Raw genomic sequence first — 20,056 nt, forward strand, 5'->3', positions numbered from 1 at the left:
AATCTGTGCTCAAGGTACAAAGAGCTCGAACCCGTAATCAGCCCATATCTTGGTTCCATACCTTATATATGAGAAGATTATAAACCCCTCAAATCATTATCAAACTTATTTACTTATGACACTAGTACAATAAACAGAGAGACAAGGGAAGTGAGGCATTAGTAGCATAACATACTTCACTCATACTCTCTACTGCTACGTTGTCAGATTAAATTATAAAACAGCTGATACATGTGTAAGTTATAATGCGACATGTACAAAGATACTACTAGAAATATGGAGCAAATTAACAATCGAAACGCTAAACGATCACTCCAATTCTTATTATTGATATTATTGCGATAGTATGATAAAGAACTCTGCTTGCAAGTAAGACATGGACCAGAGCGGCAGTTTTTTCGTTTTGTCAAAATACACGATGTAAGCTGTTATGTATTTGCCAAAGCCCGGTCTGTAGAGGCTCCCCACCTGTGGCGTCTCCATTGAAACGAGACTAGGGTTTCCGGAACAGGTTTCCAACACACATCTGCCGTCATTTGGCCATACGAGTGTGTTTCGTTCTTTCTTACAGGTTATTCTGGGATCAACTTCCCGATAGCTAGGTTCACACTCATAGTCACATCGTTCTCCTTCTTTCACCTTCTTACAATCTTCCACTGTTTCGTCAATCAGGTTTGCCCAGTTGGGTTTAGGACAGTAGTCATCATCACATGGCTTCTTTCGTTTCGTACCTGAAGGTCCTGCCGGTGTTTTGTTTTTCGTCGACACACCACCTCGTTTTGTTCTTTTCTTCTTACAATCACTCCTGTCTTCCTCCTTCTTCTTATCGGGTTCATCTTTTTTCTTGTCGTCCTTATCTCTCTTCTTATCTTTGATCTCTTTCTTTTTATTTTCTACTTTGCTGATGCCTTTGTTGACTTCTCGTTTCACCGTACTGCCCGCTTGTTTCGTCGCAGTTGCTGCGCCTTTCAGACCTTTTCCGATAGCTTTCGCTGCCGTTCCTACTATTTTCCCACCCGGAATGACCGTTGTGACAAGGTCCAACGTGCCAGATGTTAGCAGATCAGCGCCTTTCTCTTTCGCTTTCTTCCAATCCCCCGTGACCACTGCTTTTCCTAAATCCACGACATTTTTGACATCTTTGACCACCGGTATATCCATGAACTCTTTCTTTGCGCCCTTCAAATCTCCCGTGACGGCTTTACCAATCGTCTTGGCCACACCTCCAACTGTTTTGACCACAGTTTTCACAGTATCTTTTACAACGCCGCCAACAAAGTCTCCAACTTTTTTGAACGCCTTTTTCAAGAAGTCGAAGAACCCTCGTTTTCGTCTGGAGGTAGAAATCTCATTGGTTTCAGTGTCATACGTACTGAGTGATGTTTGAGTTTGTTCGTTATTGTCAGCAAAGCACTCGAATATATGATGACGTTGGAAGGGAGTGAGTAGATCCAAGGAATCAATTGTGAAGTCCAAGTTACTGATCTTGACGAGGGCAAGTGTATTATCTGCCAACGTCGGAGTAAGATCATCGTTATCTTCATAGAAGTAACATTCAGTTTTGTCCGCAAAGTATTTGATCAAGACGTACACTCGAATATATGATGGCGTTGGAAGGGAGTGAGCAGATCCAAGGAATCAATTGTGAAGTCCAAGTTACTGATCTTGACGAGGGCAAGGGTATTATCTGCCAACGTCGGAGTAAGATCATCGTTATCTTCATAGAAGTAACATTCAGTTTTGTCCGCAAAGTATTTGATCAAGACGTAGACACATTTGCTATCACATTTCTTAGCACATTCGACTTCGCAGTGTTCTTTACATTCTGTATGTTTGAGGTAAGCTTTACCTGTGTCGACGTTCGCGTTTGGAACTCGCACGAAATTTCTCAACGGTGAATTGAGTAAGATCATCGTTATCTTCATAGAAGTAACATTCCGTTTTGTCCGTAAAGTATTTGATCAACACATAGGCACACTTGCTATCACATTTCTTAGCACATTCGACTTCGCAATGTTCTTTACATTCTGTATGTTTCAGGTAAGCTTTACCTGTGTCGACGTTCGCGTTTGGAACTCGCACGAAATTTCTCAACGGTGAATTCAGCTCTGGTTTCTTGAACATGGTGATAAACTGATTGTTACTATCCCTTTTAAATTCAATCTTGTTATCTCCCAAATGGCATTCCTTGTTCTTGAACGAATAACTTGCCTTGCTGAAAGCTTTGTCTTCTTTTAACTTGTTCAAACAATCCTCATAGGATTGCACATTTTTGAGAATCTGATAATTCCCGGAAGAACCTTGTCGCGAGATACGTAGGTTTGCCAGAAATTCAATCTTGTCCAGGTGACGATGGATTCCAGATTCTAACTTCGGATACACCATCGTCCTTAATTTAAGGAAGGAAGAATCTAAGGAGCGAATCATATCAAGTAGGTCAAGCTCCTTAGTTTGAATGTTAAGGTTACTAACCACGCTGGAAGAACTGAGATACGAGATTCAGGTCCTTAGTTCCTTAATTTAAGGAGAGAGTAGAAACGCGTCCTTAATTTAAGGAAGGAAGGATCTAAGGAGCGAATCATATCAATTAGGTCAAGCTCCTTAGTTTGAATGTTCAGGTTACTAACCACGCTGCGAGAACTGAGATACGAGATTCCGGTCCTTAGTTCCTTAATTTAAGGAGAGAGTAAAAAGAAATACATCCTTAAGTTCCTAATTTGAGGAGACAGTAAAAAGATTTACTCCCTTAGTTCTTAGTTTAGGGAGAGAGGATAATATAATTCATTCTCAGCTCCTTTAACAAGCTCCTGAGGGTCCTTAAACTCCCTGATTAAGGAGGAGGAAAACGCCATCGTCCCTCTCACTCTTTTCTCTCTATCCCTCTCCTACTCCCTATCGCTCTATTTTCTTTGTCCCTTCCATTCCTTCTCGTCCTCCCTCTCTCCTCCATCTCCCATTTCTTTTTCTCTCTCCTTCATCTCGCACCTTGCTATGTCTCAATTCCCATGGACCCAATCAATGACTCACTTAAGCTAGAAACACACTACTATCACGTCACGTGAGCTCATCGGGAGTCAGAAACATGTGGTTCAAAGTTTTCTCATAATATTGTAGGTGATTTCATTCATTATAGCTACACTGCCCTCACGTGAGAGCAGTGTGCTTCTACCTTTATGAGCTCACGTAAGTAAGGGCAGTGTGTTTCTACCTTTATGAGCTCACGTAAGTAAGGGCAGTGTGTTTCTACCTTTATGAGCACACGTAAGTAAGGGCAGTGTGTTTCTACCTTTATGAGCACACGTAAGTAAGGGCAGTGTGTTTCTACCTTTATGAGCACACGTAAGTAAGGGCAGTGTGTTTCTACCTTTATGAGCACACGTAAGTAAGGGCAGTGTGTTTCTACCTTTATGAGCACACGTAAGTAAGGGCAGTGTGTTTCTACCTTTATGAGCACACGTAAGTAAGGGCAGTGTGTTTCTACCTTTATGAGCACACGTAAGTAAGGGCAGTGTGTTTCTACCTTTATGAGCACACGTAAGTAAGGGCAGTGTGTTTCTACCTTTATGAGCACACGTAAGTAAGGGCAGTGTGTTTCTACCTTTATGAGCTCACGTAAGTAAGGGCAGTGTGTTTCTACCTTTATGAGCACACGTAAGTAAGGGCAGTGTGTTTCTACCTTTATGAGCACACGTAAGTAAGGGCAGTGTGTTTCTACCTTTATGAGCACACGTAAGTAAGGGCAGTGTGTTTCTACCTTTATGAGCACACGTAAGTAAGGGCAGTGTGTTTCTACCTTTATGAGCACACGTAAGTAAGGGCAGTGTGTTTCTACCTTTATGAGCACACGTAAGTAAGGGCAGTGTGTTTCTACCTTTATGAGCACACGTAAGTAAGGGCAGTGTGTTTCTACCTTTATGAGCACACGTAAGTAAGGGCAGTGTGTTTCTACCTTTATGAGCACACGTAAGTAAGGGCAGTGTGTTTCTACCTTTATGAGCTCACGTAAGTAAGGGCAGTGTGTTTCTACCTTTATGAGCACACGTAAGTAAGGGCAGTGTGTTTCTACCTTTATGAGCACACGTAGTACAACAACAAACAATTTAATCCAGAATCCAGACACACAAACACTTTCGGGGAAGAGCGAAACTGTCCCAAATTCGAAATGAGAAACGGGGAAAACGCGTCTGAAAACAATTAATTCAATTCTGAAATCAGACACAGACACTTTCGGGATTTCGGGGAAAAAACTACCAAGTCCAAAATACAAAAGGAGGGAAAAACGGGAATTGTAAAATTCGAACTCTTTTTTCCCCGAGAAAAACTGTTTGTCCCAAATCTGAAATGGGAAGAAACGAGGATCGCGTTTAAATTTTCTCCTATTTTCTATTTTCTCCCTAACACACAAACACTTTTGAGGGGAAAAACTGTCACAAATCCGTAACGGGAAAACGCGTTTTTAAAAAGAATTCATTTAATCCCGACACTCGAAACACTTTCGGGGGGAAAAAACCCGTGTCCCAAATCCGAAATGGGAAAACGGGGGAAACACGTGCAGAATACGACCTATTTTCTTCCCGACTCACACAAAATTCAGGAGGAAAAAACGGGGGGAAATGGGGAAAAACGAATTCGCGAACTATTTTCTCTTTTCCCCGAAGTCAGACCGTTCTCGTTGCCATGACAACAGCGTCTGAATTAGGAATGCGTCTGAAAGAAACACATGCAATGCTAAATGTGTTCATGCTACCAGTCAGACAATTCAGGCAGGTTCTGGAGAAATTCTCTCTCGTGGAGTACAAATATTCAAAAGGTCGTCGACATTGTTTCATTGTTTACGTATAAATTTGTATGACTAACTACATTTACGTATTTGATATAATTTTTTTACGCTTATCATTTCATTCATGCTGATAAAAACTCAACAATCGAGTAGGGGGTGTAGGGGAAAATGGAAAAAGGTCCAGCGTTTATTTATTTTATTTTTACATTTATTTATTTTCTTCTCTGTTCTTGTTTTTTTTTTTTATTTTTAATATTTATACCTTTATGAGCTCACCAGTGGCGTAGCGTGTATGTATGGCGTGTATGGCGGCCATACAACTCAAAAGTTAAATCTAATGCCGATAAATATTAATGGCATGTACTGTGATGGGACTTGGTAGACCTGTGCATGAGCCCTACACTTGAATTTAGACCACGCTACGCCACTGGAGCTCACGTAAGTAAGGGCAGTGTGTTTCTACCTTTATGAGCTCACGTAAGTAAGGGCAGTGTGTTTCTACCTTTATGGCGGCCATACAACTCAAAAGTTAAATCTAATGCCGATAAATATTAATGGCATGTACTGTGATGGGACTTGGTAGACCTGTGCATGAGCCCTACACTTGAATTTAGACCACGCTACGCCACTGGAGCTCACGTAAGTAAGGGCAGTGTGTTTCTACCTTTATGAGCTCACGTAAGTAAGGGCAGTGTGTTTCTACCTTTATGAGCACACGTAAGTAAGGGCAGTGTGTTTCTACCTATACGAGCTCACGTAAGTAAGGGCAGTGTGTTTCTACCTTGAGTGACTCTAGTTTCTTTCGCCCTCATTTTAATTAATTGCCCCCCCATCAGAACGTCCATTACACCCATGTCTCGGAGTAATAAAGTGATTGTACCTAATCAACCGTGTGAATAGAGAATTCAGATATATACCTCTATAGAGAGATAGAGGTATCTTTGAGAACTCACCAAACTTGTCTTACCACATTTTTCATCTCTTGTCTCTCAGTAAAAAAAAAAAAAAAAGAAAAAAACTGTAGCATGCATGTCGGTCTCAACTTTATTTCTTTCTTTCAATAATGCGCTTTAAATATTTACTCATGTATGTAAACGATATGCTTAGATTTAGATTCTAGATACATATTTTTATAGTTTGTTTGTTGTGTGGAAATGTGGAATAAAAAATAATAATAATAATAATAATAATAATAATAATATAAAAAAAAATCTGGTCCTGATTATATGCATGACTGTTTTTACTGTAGGTGCTGCCGTCATCGTCAATTTATACTGGGTGTCTAAATTTCTGATTTAAAAAGATTTTTTTCCTTAGTGGATTTAACGTCATTTTGGAGGGAGGTTTTCCGTGTAGAGGGTTAACTCTCCTTTCGGCGACAAACTAATTCTCACATTAACCTAACCCACAGCTTCAGTTAAATACGAGTATGTTTGACAAATTTCACCAAAATCTGAATTTCATCAGAGATCCATTTATTTATTTATTTAGACACTTAAACGGGTGGACCCTTTGCTTCTTTGCTATCTAAATACACAATTAACCCTAACTAAACCTAACTAAATCCTCTTAGGGACCATTACTGCGCCCTGAAAGGGCCGAGGAGGCCCAAAATCCACATCCGATGCCTAACGTGTTAACCATTACAACCCTGAGGTTGGTGCATAAAAAAAGCAATAGTTTAATAGGTAGGCTTGCCAAACGTCCCGAATTGGCCGGGACAGTCCCGAATTTCAGGGGGTGTCCCGGCGTCCCGTTCAGTTTTTCATTTTGGGGCGTTTTGTCCCGAATTTCCGTTTCTGTCCCAGAAAAAATTCGGGACGCGTTTTTTAACTTTAAAATTAGGTACCTACCTCTATAAATCAGAATTTGTTCTTAACTTGTTTAAATGTGTCATGCTTTCATCAGTTTGCTCTTCCACTTCTTTGCTAAACCTTTATAAACGAGAAAATGTTGTATTAAACAGCCTTAAACGAAAAAATGAGCTGGTCCCTTGAATTCTCGTTTATCCAGGTTCGACTGTATTTTGCTTATCTGTTTTTAATAATAGGTATGTTACCTATCACCTATCGTACCTATATACATATCGTACCTATGTGATTTCGCGATTATGCTCGCGGATTTGGCGATTATGTTCGCGGATTTCGCGATTATATTCGCGGATTTCGCGATTACGTCCCGAATTGGCCGGGACAGTCCCGAGTTTCAGGGGTTGTCCCGGCGTCCCGTTCAGTTTTTCATTTTGGGGCGTTTTGTCCCGAATTTCCGTTTTTGTTCCAGAAAAAATTCGGGACGCGTTTTTTAATTTTAAAATTAGGTACCTCTATAAATCAGAATTTTAACTTGTTTAAATTTGTCATGCTTTCATCAGAGTTTGCTCTTCCACTTTGCTAAACCTTTATATACGAGAAAATGTTGTATTAAACCGCCTTAAATGAAAAAATGAGCTGGTCCCTTGGATTCTCGTTTATCCAGGTTCGACTGTATTTTGTTTATCTGTTTTTAATAATACTGTTTTTACCTATCACCTATCGTACCTATGTACATATCGTACCTATGTGATTTGGCGATTATGTTCGCGGATTTGGCGATTATGTTCGCGGATTTGCCGATTATGTTCGCGGATTTCGCGATTATGTTCGCAGATTTCGCGATTATGTTCGCGGATTTCTAGATTATGTTCGCGGATTTGGTGATTTTGTTCGCGGATTTCGCGATTTTGTTCGCGGATTTGGCGATCATGTTCGCGGATTTCGCGGGTTTCGCGATTATGTTCGCGAATTTCGCGATTATGTTCGCGGATTTCGCGATTATGGTCGCGGATTTGGCGATTTTGTTCGCGGATTTTGCGATTATGTTCGCGGATTTATTCGCGGATTTGGCGATTTTGTTCGCGGATTTGGCGATTATGGTCGCGGATTTGGCGATTTTGTTCGCGGATTTTGCGAGTATGTTCGCGGATTTGGCAATTATGTTCGCGGATTCGCGTCCCGAATCGACATTTTGGATATTTGGCAAGCCTATTAATAGGGATGTTGCGATATATCGAAAATCGATATATTTTTCCCCCGATATCGATGAAAAATAAAGAAATAAATAAACACCTATGTTTAACAAAAGGGGCGGGGTTAATGCCGTGGGCAGTCTCTTCTGTTCAACACGTTCTGATCAAGGTAAATTCCAAATTCCATTCTCACTTTTTTTCCATCTATTACCCCATTTTGTTTCATTCACAGTTACAAAGCCTAGTCAACGGTGTCGACCAAAATGGAGAGCTAGTTCTGGACATTGCTCTTCGTGACAAACAGATAGGGATTGCCGAAACCCTCATCAAACACAAGGCAGATGTGAACGCCAGAGATTCCCAGGGATGGAGTCTGCGGACCAAAATGGAGAGCTAGTTCTGGACATTGCCCTTCGTGACAAACAGATAGGGATTGCCGAAACCCTCATCAAACACAAGGCAGATGTGAACGCCAGAGATTCCCAGGGATGGAGTCTGCTGCTCAAATCTACCAATAGGGGTAAGTGGATTACTGAATGGCGAGCTCTCTGCCAACCCCTACACTCACGGTAGATGGGGACGGATTAAGTAAGTAAGTAAGTAAGGATTACTGAAACCAACTAAAGCCTAGTACACAACGGACACATTTTTTTAAAAGGCTTTATGGCAGGATTCTCACACAGTGAGCTCCTCCACCCAACTCAACATTTGTTCACAAGTATTGTGAAACAAATCTTTTGAATATTGAGCTACTTTTAAGATGAAAAACTTCTGGATAGTAAAAAAAAGTTTGCTCGATTGTTGGTGAATTTTACAAAATCACATTTGAATTGTTGAGCAACAATGTTCCTGATGAAAATGTTGCTGGTGTGTACCTAGGTAGGTACTAGACAAGGCGTAATCGAGGTAAGTCTCTTCAAACTACAGATAAGTATTGCGTGAGTGAGTGAGTAAAAAAGAACTACTCTTTTAAGCGGACTACTCAACTCCGTAACTCTGTCAATAAGTTACAACGTTAACAACATTAAATAATTACAGCACATTGCATAATCTTTCAACAAATGAAGGGCGTTATAATTTCCTACGAAGTAGACAAAATGTAAGTTTTACCTAAAAAATGCTTACAAGTATATATTACACATAATATATGTACCTACTTTACTCTATGAAGTAAGTACATTACAAACTATGCAATAGTTACATAAATTTGTCATAAAAATTCATAATATATGAGTACGAACACAATAATAAAACTTATTCAAAATAATAATGAAATCTGTAGAGTTGTAGACTATGTACTCGTACAGTAACAAGTAATAATGTATGTAGAAACTACGTTCGTAATCGAGATCTCGTTATTCTCATGTTAATCTGAGATATGTAGAATTGTACATACGTAATTATAAAATGTCTTGAAATTTAAAATTTGTGATTGGGTTTCTTCCTAAAATTAACACAGTCGGGACAGTCACAATGCATTGGCGTAGCGCCACAGTATCCTCCATTAGAACAACAATACGCATTATCATCATCTGGGTTACACGTGGGGTACTGGCCGTTGATCTTGGGAATGGTTTTGCCACAACGTCCCCGCTTGCCATCGGCATCATTGAGGAAATACCATTGGACCGGAACGGTAGGTTTGATGGGCGCTTTGGTGATTTTCTCCGGGTTGTTTTGGTAATCGGTGCACGTGGGGCATTTGCAGTACTTCTCGCCTGTTCCACAGTAACCGAACGCGCCACAGCAGCTGTAGCCAGGGTCATCCGGATCACACACCGGGTAGTAGCCCTTGTACAGCGGTGCAGACCGGCCGCATAGACCTGCCTTGTCATCCCCATCCTCCGAGGTCCACCATCTCTTCTCATCAATGGGAGAACATTTGAAGTTGACCAGGTTGGGATCTGTCTTGGCGCAGAGATTAGCAGAGGAGATAACATTGAGAAGTGATAGATCATCATCATCCTGCTCCAGAGCCCAAATCATCAGACCTCCCACATTCTTCTCGGCCGCGTAGTTCTTCTTGTGCGTCAAACTTTGTACATTCTCGTACCCTAGGAATGTCTTGGTGCCCGGATTGAACGCGTACGGTGATTTGCTTTTCTCGTGGAAATGTTTCTCAAACCCATTGCTCATGAATGAGTTGATTTCGTTCCAGGGAACGTAACCGCCCTCGAATTTCCCATTGACAGCCGCCGCCATCCGCCACATGTTGTCACTTTTATCCACAGGGTCGCCAACGTTCTTCCAATATCTTCCGTAGAATGGGACGCCCATATTGATTTTGTGTGGCGTCTTGCTTTTGCAAGCGTAATACTTGATGGTCCAATCCACGTTTGTTTTACCTGAAAATCGAGGTGGCATTCCGAAGAACAGAGGTGCAGGCGGACCCGTGTAAGCGCCCCATTTACTTTCCCAGGCACCGAAGAAGTCGTAAGTCATGATATTGGCGAAGTCAGCGTACTTGAGCAACCCCACCAAGTCATAGCCAGGATCCAAAGTCCATTGACCTGCAGCACTTGCAAACGAGATCAAATATTTGTCTTTGCGACCTGCTCTGGAAGCTAATCCGTCCAGCGCTGTCCGAAGTTCACTCATGAACGTCACGTAGTTTTGTTTATCAGCTGGAACACCCTCATTGGCTCCCCCTGTCACAGGATACTCCCAATCGACATCAACACCATCAAACCCATATTAGTGTGTTTGGTGTTAAATAAAAGAACATTCATTATTTCATATCAAATCCAGCGCCTTATTTATTTCATCATCCACCATCGCCTACATGAGTTCTATTTTCCAAGGGTGGCCACTAAAATTCTGCCTATTCTTTAGCTGGGAAATAGGTATCACATGATATTTAATAATTTTATTATCTTAGTAGGATACGGCTTGAGGGTTTTTCTCGGGATAATTAGAGGAAAACGTTGCTTAATCTCGTGAGCAGTCGGTATTCGTTTACTCATATGTACATTATTTACATATAACCACAATGATAATCTTGCTAAGGTACATATGTCCTACGCTCACATTTATAACCACAATGATAGTATTGCTTTGTCCTAAATCTAGGTACTTGTGGAAAACAAACGTGGTTTTCCTTATTCTAATCTCTATTTTTCTGAGTTCATAATATGTCAGTGCCAGGCATGCATACATTCTGCGAAGTCTATTATCTACATATCTTTGGCGTATTCTTCGACAAAGTCTACATGAAACTAGGCGTAACTTTGGCTAACTTATGTACGTATAATCTCGTCATGGAATATTCTATCAAGCGTGTCGGGAGGCGCGCGAACGTCAAGATCACCACCCGATCTGAATAAACACGAAATAAAGTGTCAACACTTTCAAGAGGTTTTCCTTCATTTTTATTGGTATTTTACGCGATGATCATTACGATTTAATGAATCACAAATCAATATCTGAGGTCAGAGGGCACAACAGTGCACCAGCCCAAGTTCGATGAAATACATAGCTACATACCCTACATAGGCGTGTGCAATTGTACATACTGTCATATATCGAAGTGATGTTTACTAAATATACTAATTGCTAATGATGAAAGAAGATTCCATACGCCCATTTATTAAGTAGGTACTTGAGTAGTACCTTAATTTTAAATGACTGTTTAGACTGTTTAGAGCATTCAATTGGTACTATAATATTTATGAGAAATGGTAATCCCCTGGGATTCCCATTTTATGACACGGGATTAACGCTACGAGGAAAATTGAGAAACACACGACCAATAATGATAGAATAATAAACAATGGAGCAGTTGCAGTTGGGTAAAAATTATGAATAAAAGGTCGATTCCTACGTAAAAAGTTGTGAAAAGTCCAAATCTGAAGTCAAAACTCCGAAAAAGTAATTTTAAAAGGTCGAAAGTTCAATTTTTAATTGCCGTTCTAATTAAAAAGTTCAAAGGAACGGCTAGCTTTCTCCTATCCTGTCTCGCTTCTCTCTTCGATTTCCGGACGATGAGAGCTCAGTAGTTAAAGTGTGTCCATGTCCACGCATGTCGTCTGAACCGTCCACACTGCCTCGACAACAGAGATTCACCTCGTCGATCGATGGCCGGTTGGACTTTGGACACACCTTTGACCTCAATAATTACAATTCCCTCTTTCAAACCTCTTTTTTTCAAGAGGATTGATCGAAAGAACTGTAACTGATAGGGTCCTATCGTCCCGAAATCGAAGAACGAAGGAAGACAGGATAGGAGAAAGCCAGCCGTTCCGAGAACGAACCTTATCCCTTCAGGATAAAATCCGCCCCGGGCGGTAAACGAATAAACCTACGACCTGCTCCCTTCCTCTCTCGTCTTTATAGCACAACATTTTCCAGTAGTATTTCGGAACGAGGAGTCCTGTTGTACCGTGACTCCTCAAGTTAACCCCATTCAAGGACACTCCTGTGACTACCAAAGTTGCTCTGTCTTTACTGTTACACTCGGTATGTCGTTCTAGCTGGGACCAAGGACCTCGGTTTGTGCTGGCATCTTGTGGTGCGACGTTGATATGCATGTTGACCGCTTTCCTAGCTTTAGGTGACCACAGTGCGACATTGGCAGGGGTGAGATGACCACGGTCATAACCTGTTGCCAAGTAGTCTGCATCTTTGCCTTGATGGCCTACCAGGTGAGTGCATTCATGCTGGTAGAACGATCCACTCCTCTCGTAGTCTTTGAATTGATTGTAACTGAAAACAGAAAAGTAACCAAGTTAATAAGATATGTATATCAAAGAAAGTCATAGTTTTTTTTTTTTATTTCTCGAGCATTATGAGCACTTTGCCCTCTGGAAAGTTGTTAAATGAAGTAGTATTTCCATTATTGTATTGAAAGAAAAGAAAGCATTAGTGTTTCTGTACTTTCTCTCACCAATCCAATACAGAAACTTTTGGCCTTAGTACTTACTGTTTGGGGTGTAAGTAATGAAGTCAAAAGAAAAGTGAGCTTACCTCATACTTTTGTATTTTCCAAATCCGTATTTCTTGATTTCTGCTTGCAAGTAAGACATGGACCAGAGCGGCAGTTTTTTCGTTTTGTCAAAATACACGATGTAAGCTGTTATGTATTTGCCAAAGCCCGGTCTGTAGAGGCTCCCCACCTGTGGCGTCTCCATTGAAACGAGACTAGGGTTTCCGGAACAGGTTTCCAACACACATCTGCCGTCATTTGGCCATACGAGTGTGTTTCGTTCTTTCTTACAGGTTATTCTGGGATCAACTTCCCGATAGCTAGGTTCACACTCATAGTCACATCGTTCTCCTTCTTTCACCTTCTTACAATCTTCCACTGTTTCGTCAATCAGGTTTGCCCAGTTGGGTTTAGGACAGTAGTCATCATCACATGGCTTCTTTCGTTTCGTACCTGAAGGTCCTGCCGGTGTTTTGTTTTTCGTCGACACACCACCTCGTTTTGTTCTTTTCTTCTTACAATCACTCCTGTCTTCCTCCTTCTTCTTATCGGGTTCATCTTTTTTCTTGTCGTCCTTATCTCTCTTCTTATCTTTGATCTCTTTCTTTTTATTTTCTACTTTGCTGATGCCTTTGTTGACTTCTCGTTTCACCGTACTGCCCGCTTGTTTCGTCGCAGTTGCTGCGCCTTTCAGACCTTTTCCGATAGCTTTCGCTGCCGTTCCTACTATTTTCCCACCCGGAATGACCGTTGTGACAAGGTCCAACGTGCCAGATGTTAGCAGATCAGCGCCTTTCTCTTTCGCTTTCTTCCAATCCCCCGTGACCACTGCTTTTCCTAAATCCACGACATTTTTGACATCTTTGACCACCGGTATATCCATGAACTCTTTCTTTGCGCCCTTCAAATCTCCCGTGACGGCTTTACCAATCGTCTTGGCCACACCTCCAACTGTTTTGACCACAGTTTTCACAGTATCTTTTACAACGCCGCCAACAAAGTCTCCAACTTTTTTGAACGCCTTTTTCAAGAAGTCGAAGAACCCTCGTTTTCGTCTGGAGGTAGAAATCTCATTGGTTTCAGTGTCATACGTACTGAGTGATGTTTGAGTTTGTTCGTTATTGTCAGCAAAGCACTCGAATGATCACGACGAAACGAGAAATTGCTTGTCTCGTTTCGAAATTCACTAGACTAGAACTGGATTTTGTCTCGCCTCGTAATAAAATTGCGAGATGAGACAGGGCTCTTTTGATTTAAGGGGACGAAAGGGACGAGAAATGACCATGGTCTTTTGTGGTCCAAAAAGGCCCTATAACATTCTTTACCGGAATGGACCCCAGAAGCCCCTGACGACAGGGCCAATGTTCCTTACCGCATTCCTCCTTGTTCACTTCCACTCTCTGGTATTGCTCACACCCCGTTATAATCCAATCATCATGTTGGCATGAGGTCCACCAGCATTGCGACTTCTCCTCTTCCTTGCGAGGACAGCATAGGTATTTGTTACCTCCGTCACATGGTGTACGTCTGTTTCTGTCTTGTCTTTTGATTTTAAGGGGACGAAAGGGACGAGAAATGACCATGGTCTTTTGTGGTCCAAAAGGGCCCTATATCATTCTTTACCGGAATGGACCCCAGAAGCCCCTGACGACAGGGTCTCAATGTTCCTTACCGCATTCCTCCTTGTTCACCTCCACTCTTTGGTATTGCTCACACCCCGTTATAATCCAATCATCATGTTGACATGAGGTCCACCAGCATTGCGACTTCTCCTCTTCCTTGCGAGGACAGCATAGGTATTTGTTACCTCCGTCACATGGTGTACGTCTGTCTTCCTTCTCCTGCATACCCAGGTGCTCGCAACCTGTGAAACAGGTGAACAGATGCTGTGAACCAGGTAAACAGGTGCTGTGAAACAGGTGAACTGAAGTTTACCAAGCCCGATTGACTCAATATCCTTGTCACAATCCTTAAATTTTGACACTTTTTTGGATGACGATCCTTTTTTAATGCGTTTCATCGAGGGAACTGTAACTACAGAAGCCTTACTTATCGTCCCGAAATTGAAGAGAGAAGGAGGCCAGCCGTTCCGACCTCATCTGTTTGGGATAAAGTTTGCTTCGGCGGTCGATCGATGTCGACTGAACCTTTCACACTGCCTCGACAACATACTCATAGATTCACCTCGTCGATCCACTATGTTTGGACACAACTTGAAAGTCGTTGCGTTTACTCACCTTTCTGTGCCCAGTCATTGTGCTCACAACCTGTCCATCGGCAACCTGGGGGGACAGCAGGGGTTGTTGGCTCGGCTGCTGGCTTATCGTCCGGTTGTACACCTTGCGGACAGCATTGGTACTTGTGGTAGTTGGTGTCTTCTGCACAAATGAAACAAAACAATGGAATATTGAAGTAAAACAATGAAATATTTCCTTAACCCATAATAATTGGTGATTCTCTGCACAAATGAAATATAATATGTAAAACAATGGAATGTTTAACCAACCCAAAATTGATGATTTGCTGGATGAGGTTTACCAGACCCCGCAGATTTGAGGGTGAAAGAATACGGACAGCATTGGTACTTCTGGGAGTTTTTGTCTTCTGCATAAATGAAATAAAACAATGGACTGTTTACTTAACCCATAATGTATTGGTGATTTGGTGAGAAGAGGTTTGGTAGGATTTGGTGAGAAAAGGTACCTCACTAGGGTAAGTGCACCCCGAATTCCAAACACAGAACAGAAAAAACTTATACTCGGTCGGAAATCGAAAAAAAAAAAAATTGTAGCCAGCCTAGTTAGCTTAGTTGGTAGTGCGTCTGCCTTGTAAGCGCTAGGCCGCGGGTTCGATTCCCGCCCGGGGCGAATTTTATCCTGATGGGATAATGTTCGTTCTCGGAACGGCTGGCTTTCTTCTATCCTGTCTTCTCTCTTCGATTTCGGGACGATAAGACCATAGCAGTTACAGTTCACTCTGTCAAACTTCTTTTAAAAAAATGTACATTTTTTGTTGGTCTAATATTATGTTCAAAATTAGGTCATTTTAAGATGTTCCATTATGGACATTTTCTGTTGTTCTAATAATTAAAATTTCTAGAATTTTGGACATTTAAAGCTTGGCTTTTCGGACCACAAAAGAAATGCCCAAAGTTTCGGACACTGGGCCTTTATTAGCCTTTAGAGGTTTTGCTCCCATACTTACTGCATGTTTTCTTGTTCGTCTCCACTCTCTCGTACTGCTCACACCCAGTTATAATCCAATCATCATGTTGACATGAGGTCCACCAACACTTGGCCTTCTCCTCTTCCTTGCGAGGACAGCATAGGTATTTGTTACCTCCGTCACATGGTGTACGTCTGTCTTCCTGTTCCTGCATACCCAGGTGCTCACAACCTGGTGGGGAAAGTAAAAACCTGTTGTAAAAAGTCAAAGTGAAAATCTGGTGTAAAAAATTGGAGTAATGTTCTGCTGTGAACTTGAAAGTAAAAACCTGGTGTACTGACAAATCTAAGTCTTTCAGACCTTTATCTGTCAGTCGGTCTAAGTGTGAATTGCTGACAGACCCGGGACGGAAGCTTTTTCCGTCACACACGTTTCTACTATCTGACCAAACTAGGTCTGTCTCAGCTCCCATGGCGAAGTGGTCACTGCACTCGCCTTGCACGCGGGAGACCCGGGTTCGATTCCCGGCGGGGTCAAGAAATTTGTATCAAGCAAAGGATTGATTCCGTGACTGGCTATTGCGGGGCCCACTCAGCCTCGTGAGGAAAATGAGTAGCTATGTAATATAATGCGCATAGCGACCGGTGCCAGCATGGTAGGTAAACATTGGATTTTAGGATTATTGAGATATTGGGAAAATCCTACAATGCTGCAGTGAGCACCAAAGTTGTGACAAAAATACATGGGATTTTAGGATTATTGAGATATTGGGAAAATCCTACAATGCTGCAGTGAGCACCAAAGTTGTGATATAATAACACAAATAAACTGCATTTACTTACATTACATTTTTTACAAACTAGGTCTGTCAGACCTCAGACTATTGTGATGGGTTTCCACTCAATCAGCATGATTGTAATTGTAATCTGTTTCCATTTGTTTAATTGGAGCCGATCGGCAAACGCCGAGTGAGTGAAAACGCACCATTAGAGAGTAGCGTGAGTGGCCCTTATTAGGGGAGCACTCACCTTTGGTCGCCCAATCGTTCTGCTCGCAGCCGGTCCAGCGGCAGTCATCTCCTTGGGTGGCGACATAGCCCCATTGGGCTACACCCACCACCAGACAAACGACAAGGAATGAAGACATTGCGGCAAAATCGCCGGTTATGTGGGACTTTGCGTACTGCCGGGAGGGGCGGCGCTGGGCGGTTAGGTTTAATAAAAATGTGGAATACGATCACAGCATTTTCAGAAGAAAAAAAAAAAATAACTGAAAGAACTGTTTTGGTTTTATTTTAAAATATTTATTTTTGAGTTAAATGAGTGTTTTTAGAAACGAAAAAAACACCGAATTATTCAATAAACAAGTGGTGAATTAAAGCACTGAATTATTTATACGGAAATTGATAAATTACATATTAACCCGGAATTTTTAGATTATTATGATGAGTGATTGTTAATTTTTGCCGTTTTTTGGCGATAAAAGTTCGAACGACACAAATGAGATCTTAAAACCACTTGAATTTTTTTTAATGTCTTTGTAAATTTGATGGCAAAAATTTCACAAATAGGTAATAAAAAAATGAAAGATAGGTAAAAGAAAAACACACAAAAATAGGCAAATATAAATAGGTTTTTAAAACATATAAAATTATAAATAAATAAAAATATAGTAAAAATAAATGAAAAATATTAAAAATTAAATGACTCGTACTTCACTGCAGGAAGCCCAGAGTATGGAAAATATGAATGTCCAAGCTCCACTAATTTGTGTTTACTAGTGGTTGTAAGTTCCACTAATGATTTGTGTTAGTGGTTCTCTTGAATCCACATGTGAAATGATTAATGAATCCTATTAAATCTCTTGAAAGCTTAGCCAATCTGTTAATCTTCTCTGAGATGCAATAGGGAAAACGGTGAATTCGATGTCGTCCGCGTCCACTTGATCCCTGTTGGAAACAAAAGAAGCGAAAGCGTTAGTGGAATTACAAAAGCAAGAATTAGTGGAATGTTTTCGTTTGATTCAAAGGGTATTTTCCTTTCGGGAAACTACTCACTTTCCAATGGACCAGTGGTCAGTGTCCCGAAAGGAAAATACACCCAGTGTTAACAAAAATCAGAGTCCAAGGAAAGTAAATAAATACATGAGTTGTTGTAGTGTGTTTGGTGTTAAATAAAAGAACATTCATTATTTCATATCAAATCCAGCGCCTTATATTTAATAATTATCTTAGTAGGATACGGCTTGAGGGTTTTTCTCGGGATAATTAGAGGCTTAATCTCGTGAGCAGTCGGTATTCGTTTACTCATATGTACATTTACATATAACCACAATGATAATCTTGCTAAGGTATGTCCTACGCTCACATTTATAACCACAATGATAGTATTGCTTTGTCCTAAATCTAGGTACTTGTGGAAAACAAACATGTGGTTTTCCTTATTCTAATCTCTATTTTTCTGAGTTCATAATATGTCAGTGCCAGGCATGCATACATTCTGCGAAGTCTATAATCTACATATCTTTGGCGTATTCTTCGGCAAAGTCTACATGAAACTAGGCGTAACTTTGGCTAAGTTATGTACGTATAATCTCGTCATGGAATATTCTATCAAGCGTGTCGGGAGGCGCGCGAACGTCAAGATCACCACCCGATCTGAATAAACACGAAATAAAGTGTCAACACTTTCAAGAGGTTTTCCTTCATTTTTATTGGTATTTTACGCGATGATCATTACGATTTAATGAATCACAAATCAATATCTGAGGTCAGAGGGCACAACAGTGCACCAGCCCAAGTTCGATGAAATACATAGCTACATACCCCTACATAGGGCGTGTGCCAATTGGTACATACTGTCATATATCGAAGTGAATGTTTACTAAATATACTAATTGCTAATGATGAAAAGAAGATTCCATACGCCCTGTTATTTAAGTAGGTACTTCAGTAGTACCTTAATTTAAATATGACTGTTTAGAACTGTTTAGAGCATTCAATTGGTACTATAATATTTATGAGAAATGGTAATCCCCCTGGGATTCCCATTTTATGACACGGGATTAACGCACGAGGAAAATTGAGAAACACACGACCAATAATGATAGAGATAATAAACAATGGAGCAGTTGCAGTTGGGTAAAAAATTATGAAATAAAGGTCGATTCCTACGTAAAAAGTTGTGAAAAGTCCCAAATCTGAAGTCAAAACTCCGAAAAAGTAATTTTAAAGGTCGAAAGTTCAATTTTTAATTGCCGTTCTTAATTAAAAAGTTCAAAAGAGTTGTGACGTCAGACCTTAACGTCAAAATGCGCAAGAAAGCTTGCGCGCAGAAACAAACGAAGCGGGAGTCATGGAATTATGACGTCAATTGCCTACGGGAGCGCGTATGGCCGTGACGTCAAAAGTTTTACGATTCTACCGGGTATTTTTTAAATCGATTTATCTCGGTATCTAGAAGTTGTAGAAGGAAAAAAGAAAAAATTCCGTTGGTCCTCATTTTTCCTGCCTCTATGACTTTGAAACATCACACAAGTAAGCGGCAACTGATCTATTGACGCAAATAAAAGTTCGGCATTAAAATCTCAACCTGATGAAAGGGGAGATTAGACTTAACATGTTTTTCCATACTAGGAATCTAGAACTAATCCTTCCTATAGTTAATGTGTTTATTTTTTCCTCATTTGCGGTTGTTGGAAATTCTTTGGATTCTCCAGTTATAAGTTAAGCTCTTCAATTATTCCGATAACATTGACCTTTCTTCTATTTGGCAATACTGAACACGCGTAGTTAGCTTGGAGGGTTAGCGTGGTCGCCTTGTAAGCGCTATGTCGCGGCGATTCCCTCAAGGGGTGGATTATTTTAAACCACAAAGAGATAAGGTTCTTTCTCAGAACGGCTAGCTTTCCTTCTATCCTGTCTCGCTGTCTCTCTTCGATTTCCGGACGATTGAGACCTCAGTAGTTAAAGTGTGTCCATGTCCACGCATGTCGTCTGAGGCACCGTCCACACTGCCTCGACAAACAGGATCACCTCGTCGATCGACGGCCGGTTGGCTTTGGACACACCCTTTTGACCTCAATAATTACAATTCCCATCTTTCAAACCTCTTTTTTTCAAGAGGATTGATCGAAAGAAACTGTAACTGATAGGGTCCTATCGTCCCGAAATCGAAGAACGAAGGAA

The 20,056-nt window shown here is 41.0% G+C and overlaps 4 protein-coding genes across 4 annotated transcripts in view; 1 reads left to right on the forward strand and 3 right to left on the reverse strand.

Annotated features, from left to right (window-relative positions):
* Positions 1-333: 333 nt before the first annotated feature.
* LOC113471697 lies at positions 334-2,385 on the reverse strand. Its single transcript, XM_026831049.1, has 2 exons — positions 1,901-2,385; positions 334-1,519 (listed from the first exon to the last, which is right to left on the reverse strand). The coding sequence occupies exons 1-2, from the start codon at positions 2,383-2,385 to the stop codon at positions 334-336; spliced, it is 1,671 nt and encodes a 556-aa protein (XP_026686850.1).
* A 6,627-nt stretch (positions 2,386-9,012) lies between these two features.
* Positions 9,013-13,849, reverse strand: LOC113471698 (the record flags this gene model as incomplete). The annotated part of the gene is made up of 3 exons (XM_026831050.1): positions 9,013-10,474; positions 12,082-12,485; positions 12,747-13,849. Coding segments are annotated over 3 exons (2,778 nt in total), but the record flags the coding sequence as incomplete, so codon positions are not given.
* Positions 13,850-13,957: 108 nt separating this feature from the next.
* On the reverse strand, positions 13,958-17,706 carry LOC103519596. Its single transcript, XM_026831051.1, has 5 exons — positions 16,899-17,706; positions 15,910-16,101; positions 14,943-15,083; positions 14,513-14,569; positions 13,958-14,212 (listed from the first exon to the last, which is right to left on the reverse strand). The coding sequence occupies exons 1-5, from the start codon at positions 17,014-17,016 to the stop codon at positions 13,959-13,961; spliced, it is 762 nt and encodes a 253-aa protein (XP_026686852.1). The 5' UTR covers positions 17,017-17,706; the 3' UTR covers position 13,958.
* A 1,473-nt stretch (positions 17,707-19,179) lies between these two features.
* LOC103519598 (rabankyrin-5-like) overlaps positions 19,180-20,056 on the forward strand; it is a 7,532-nt gene continuing 6,655 nt past the window's right edge. Inside the window, exon 1 of the mRNA XM_008484687.2 lies at positions 19,180-19,257. Coding sequence (XP_008482909.2) covers positions 19,180-19,257 — 78 coding nt within the window. The remainder of the gene's footprint in view (positions 19,258-20,056) is intronic.

Source organism: Diaphorina citri, unplaced genomic scaffold (assembly GCF_000475195.1).
Source record: "Diaphorina citri unplaced genomic scaffold, Diaci psyllid genome assembly version 1.1 scaffold2826, whole genome shotgun sequence".
NCBI classification, from domain to species: Eukaryota; Metazoa; Arthropoda; class Insecta; order Hemiptera; family Psyllidae; genus Diaphorina; species Diaphorina citri.

Excerpts from the sequence above, each read along its gene's own strand:
- LOC113471697 (XM_026831049.1), bottom strand. The coding sequence starts at position 2,385 with ATGGTGTATCCGAAGTTAGAATCTGGAATCCATCGTCACCTGGACAAG. Across the intron at positions 1,520-1,900 it reads GATAACGATGATCTTACTCA|GACGTTGGCAGATAATACAC; the intron begins ATTCACCGTTGA and ends TGATCTTACTCC.
- LOC103519596 (XM_026831051.1), bottom strand. The coding sequence starts at position 17,016 with ATGTCTTCATTCCTTGTCGTTTGTCTGGTGGTGGGTGTAGCCCAATGG. Across the intron at positions 14,570-14,942 it reads CAATGACTGGGCACAGAAAG|GTTGCGAGCACCTGGGTATG; the intron begins GTGAGTAAACGC and ends CCTGTTTCACAG. Across the intron at positions 14,213-14,512 it reads ACGTACACCATGTGACGGAG|GTAACAAATACCTATGCTGT; the intron begins GTAACAAATACC and ends CATGTGACGGAG.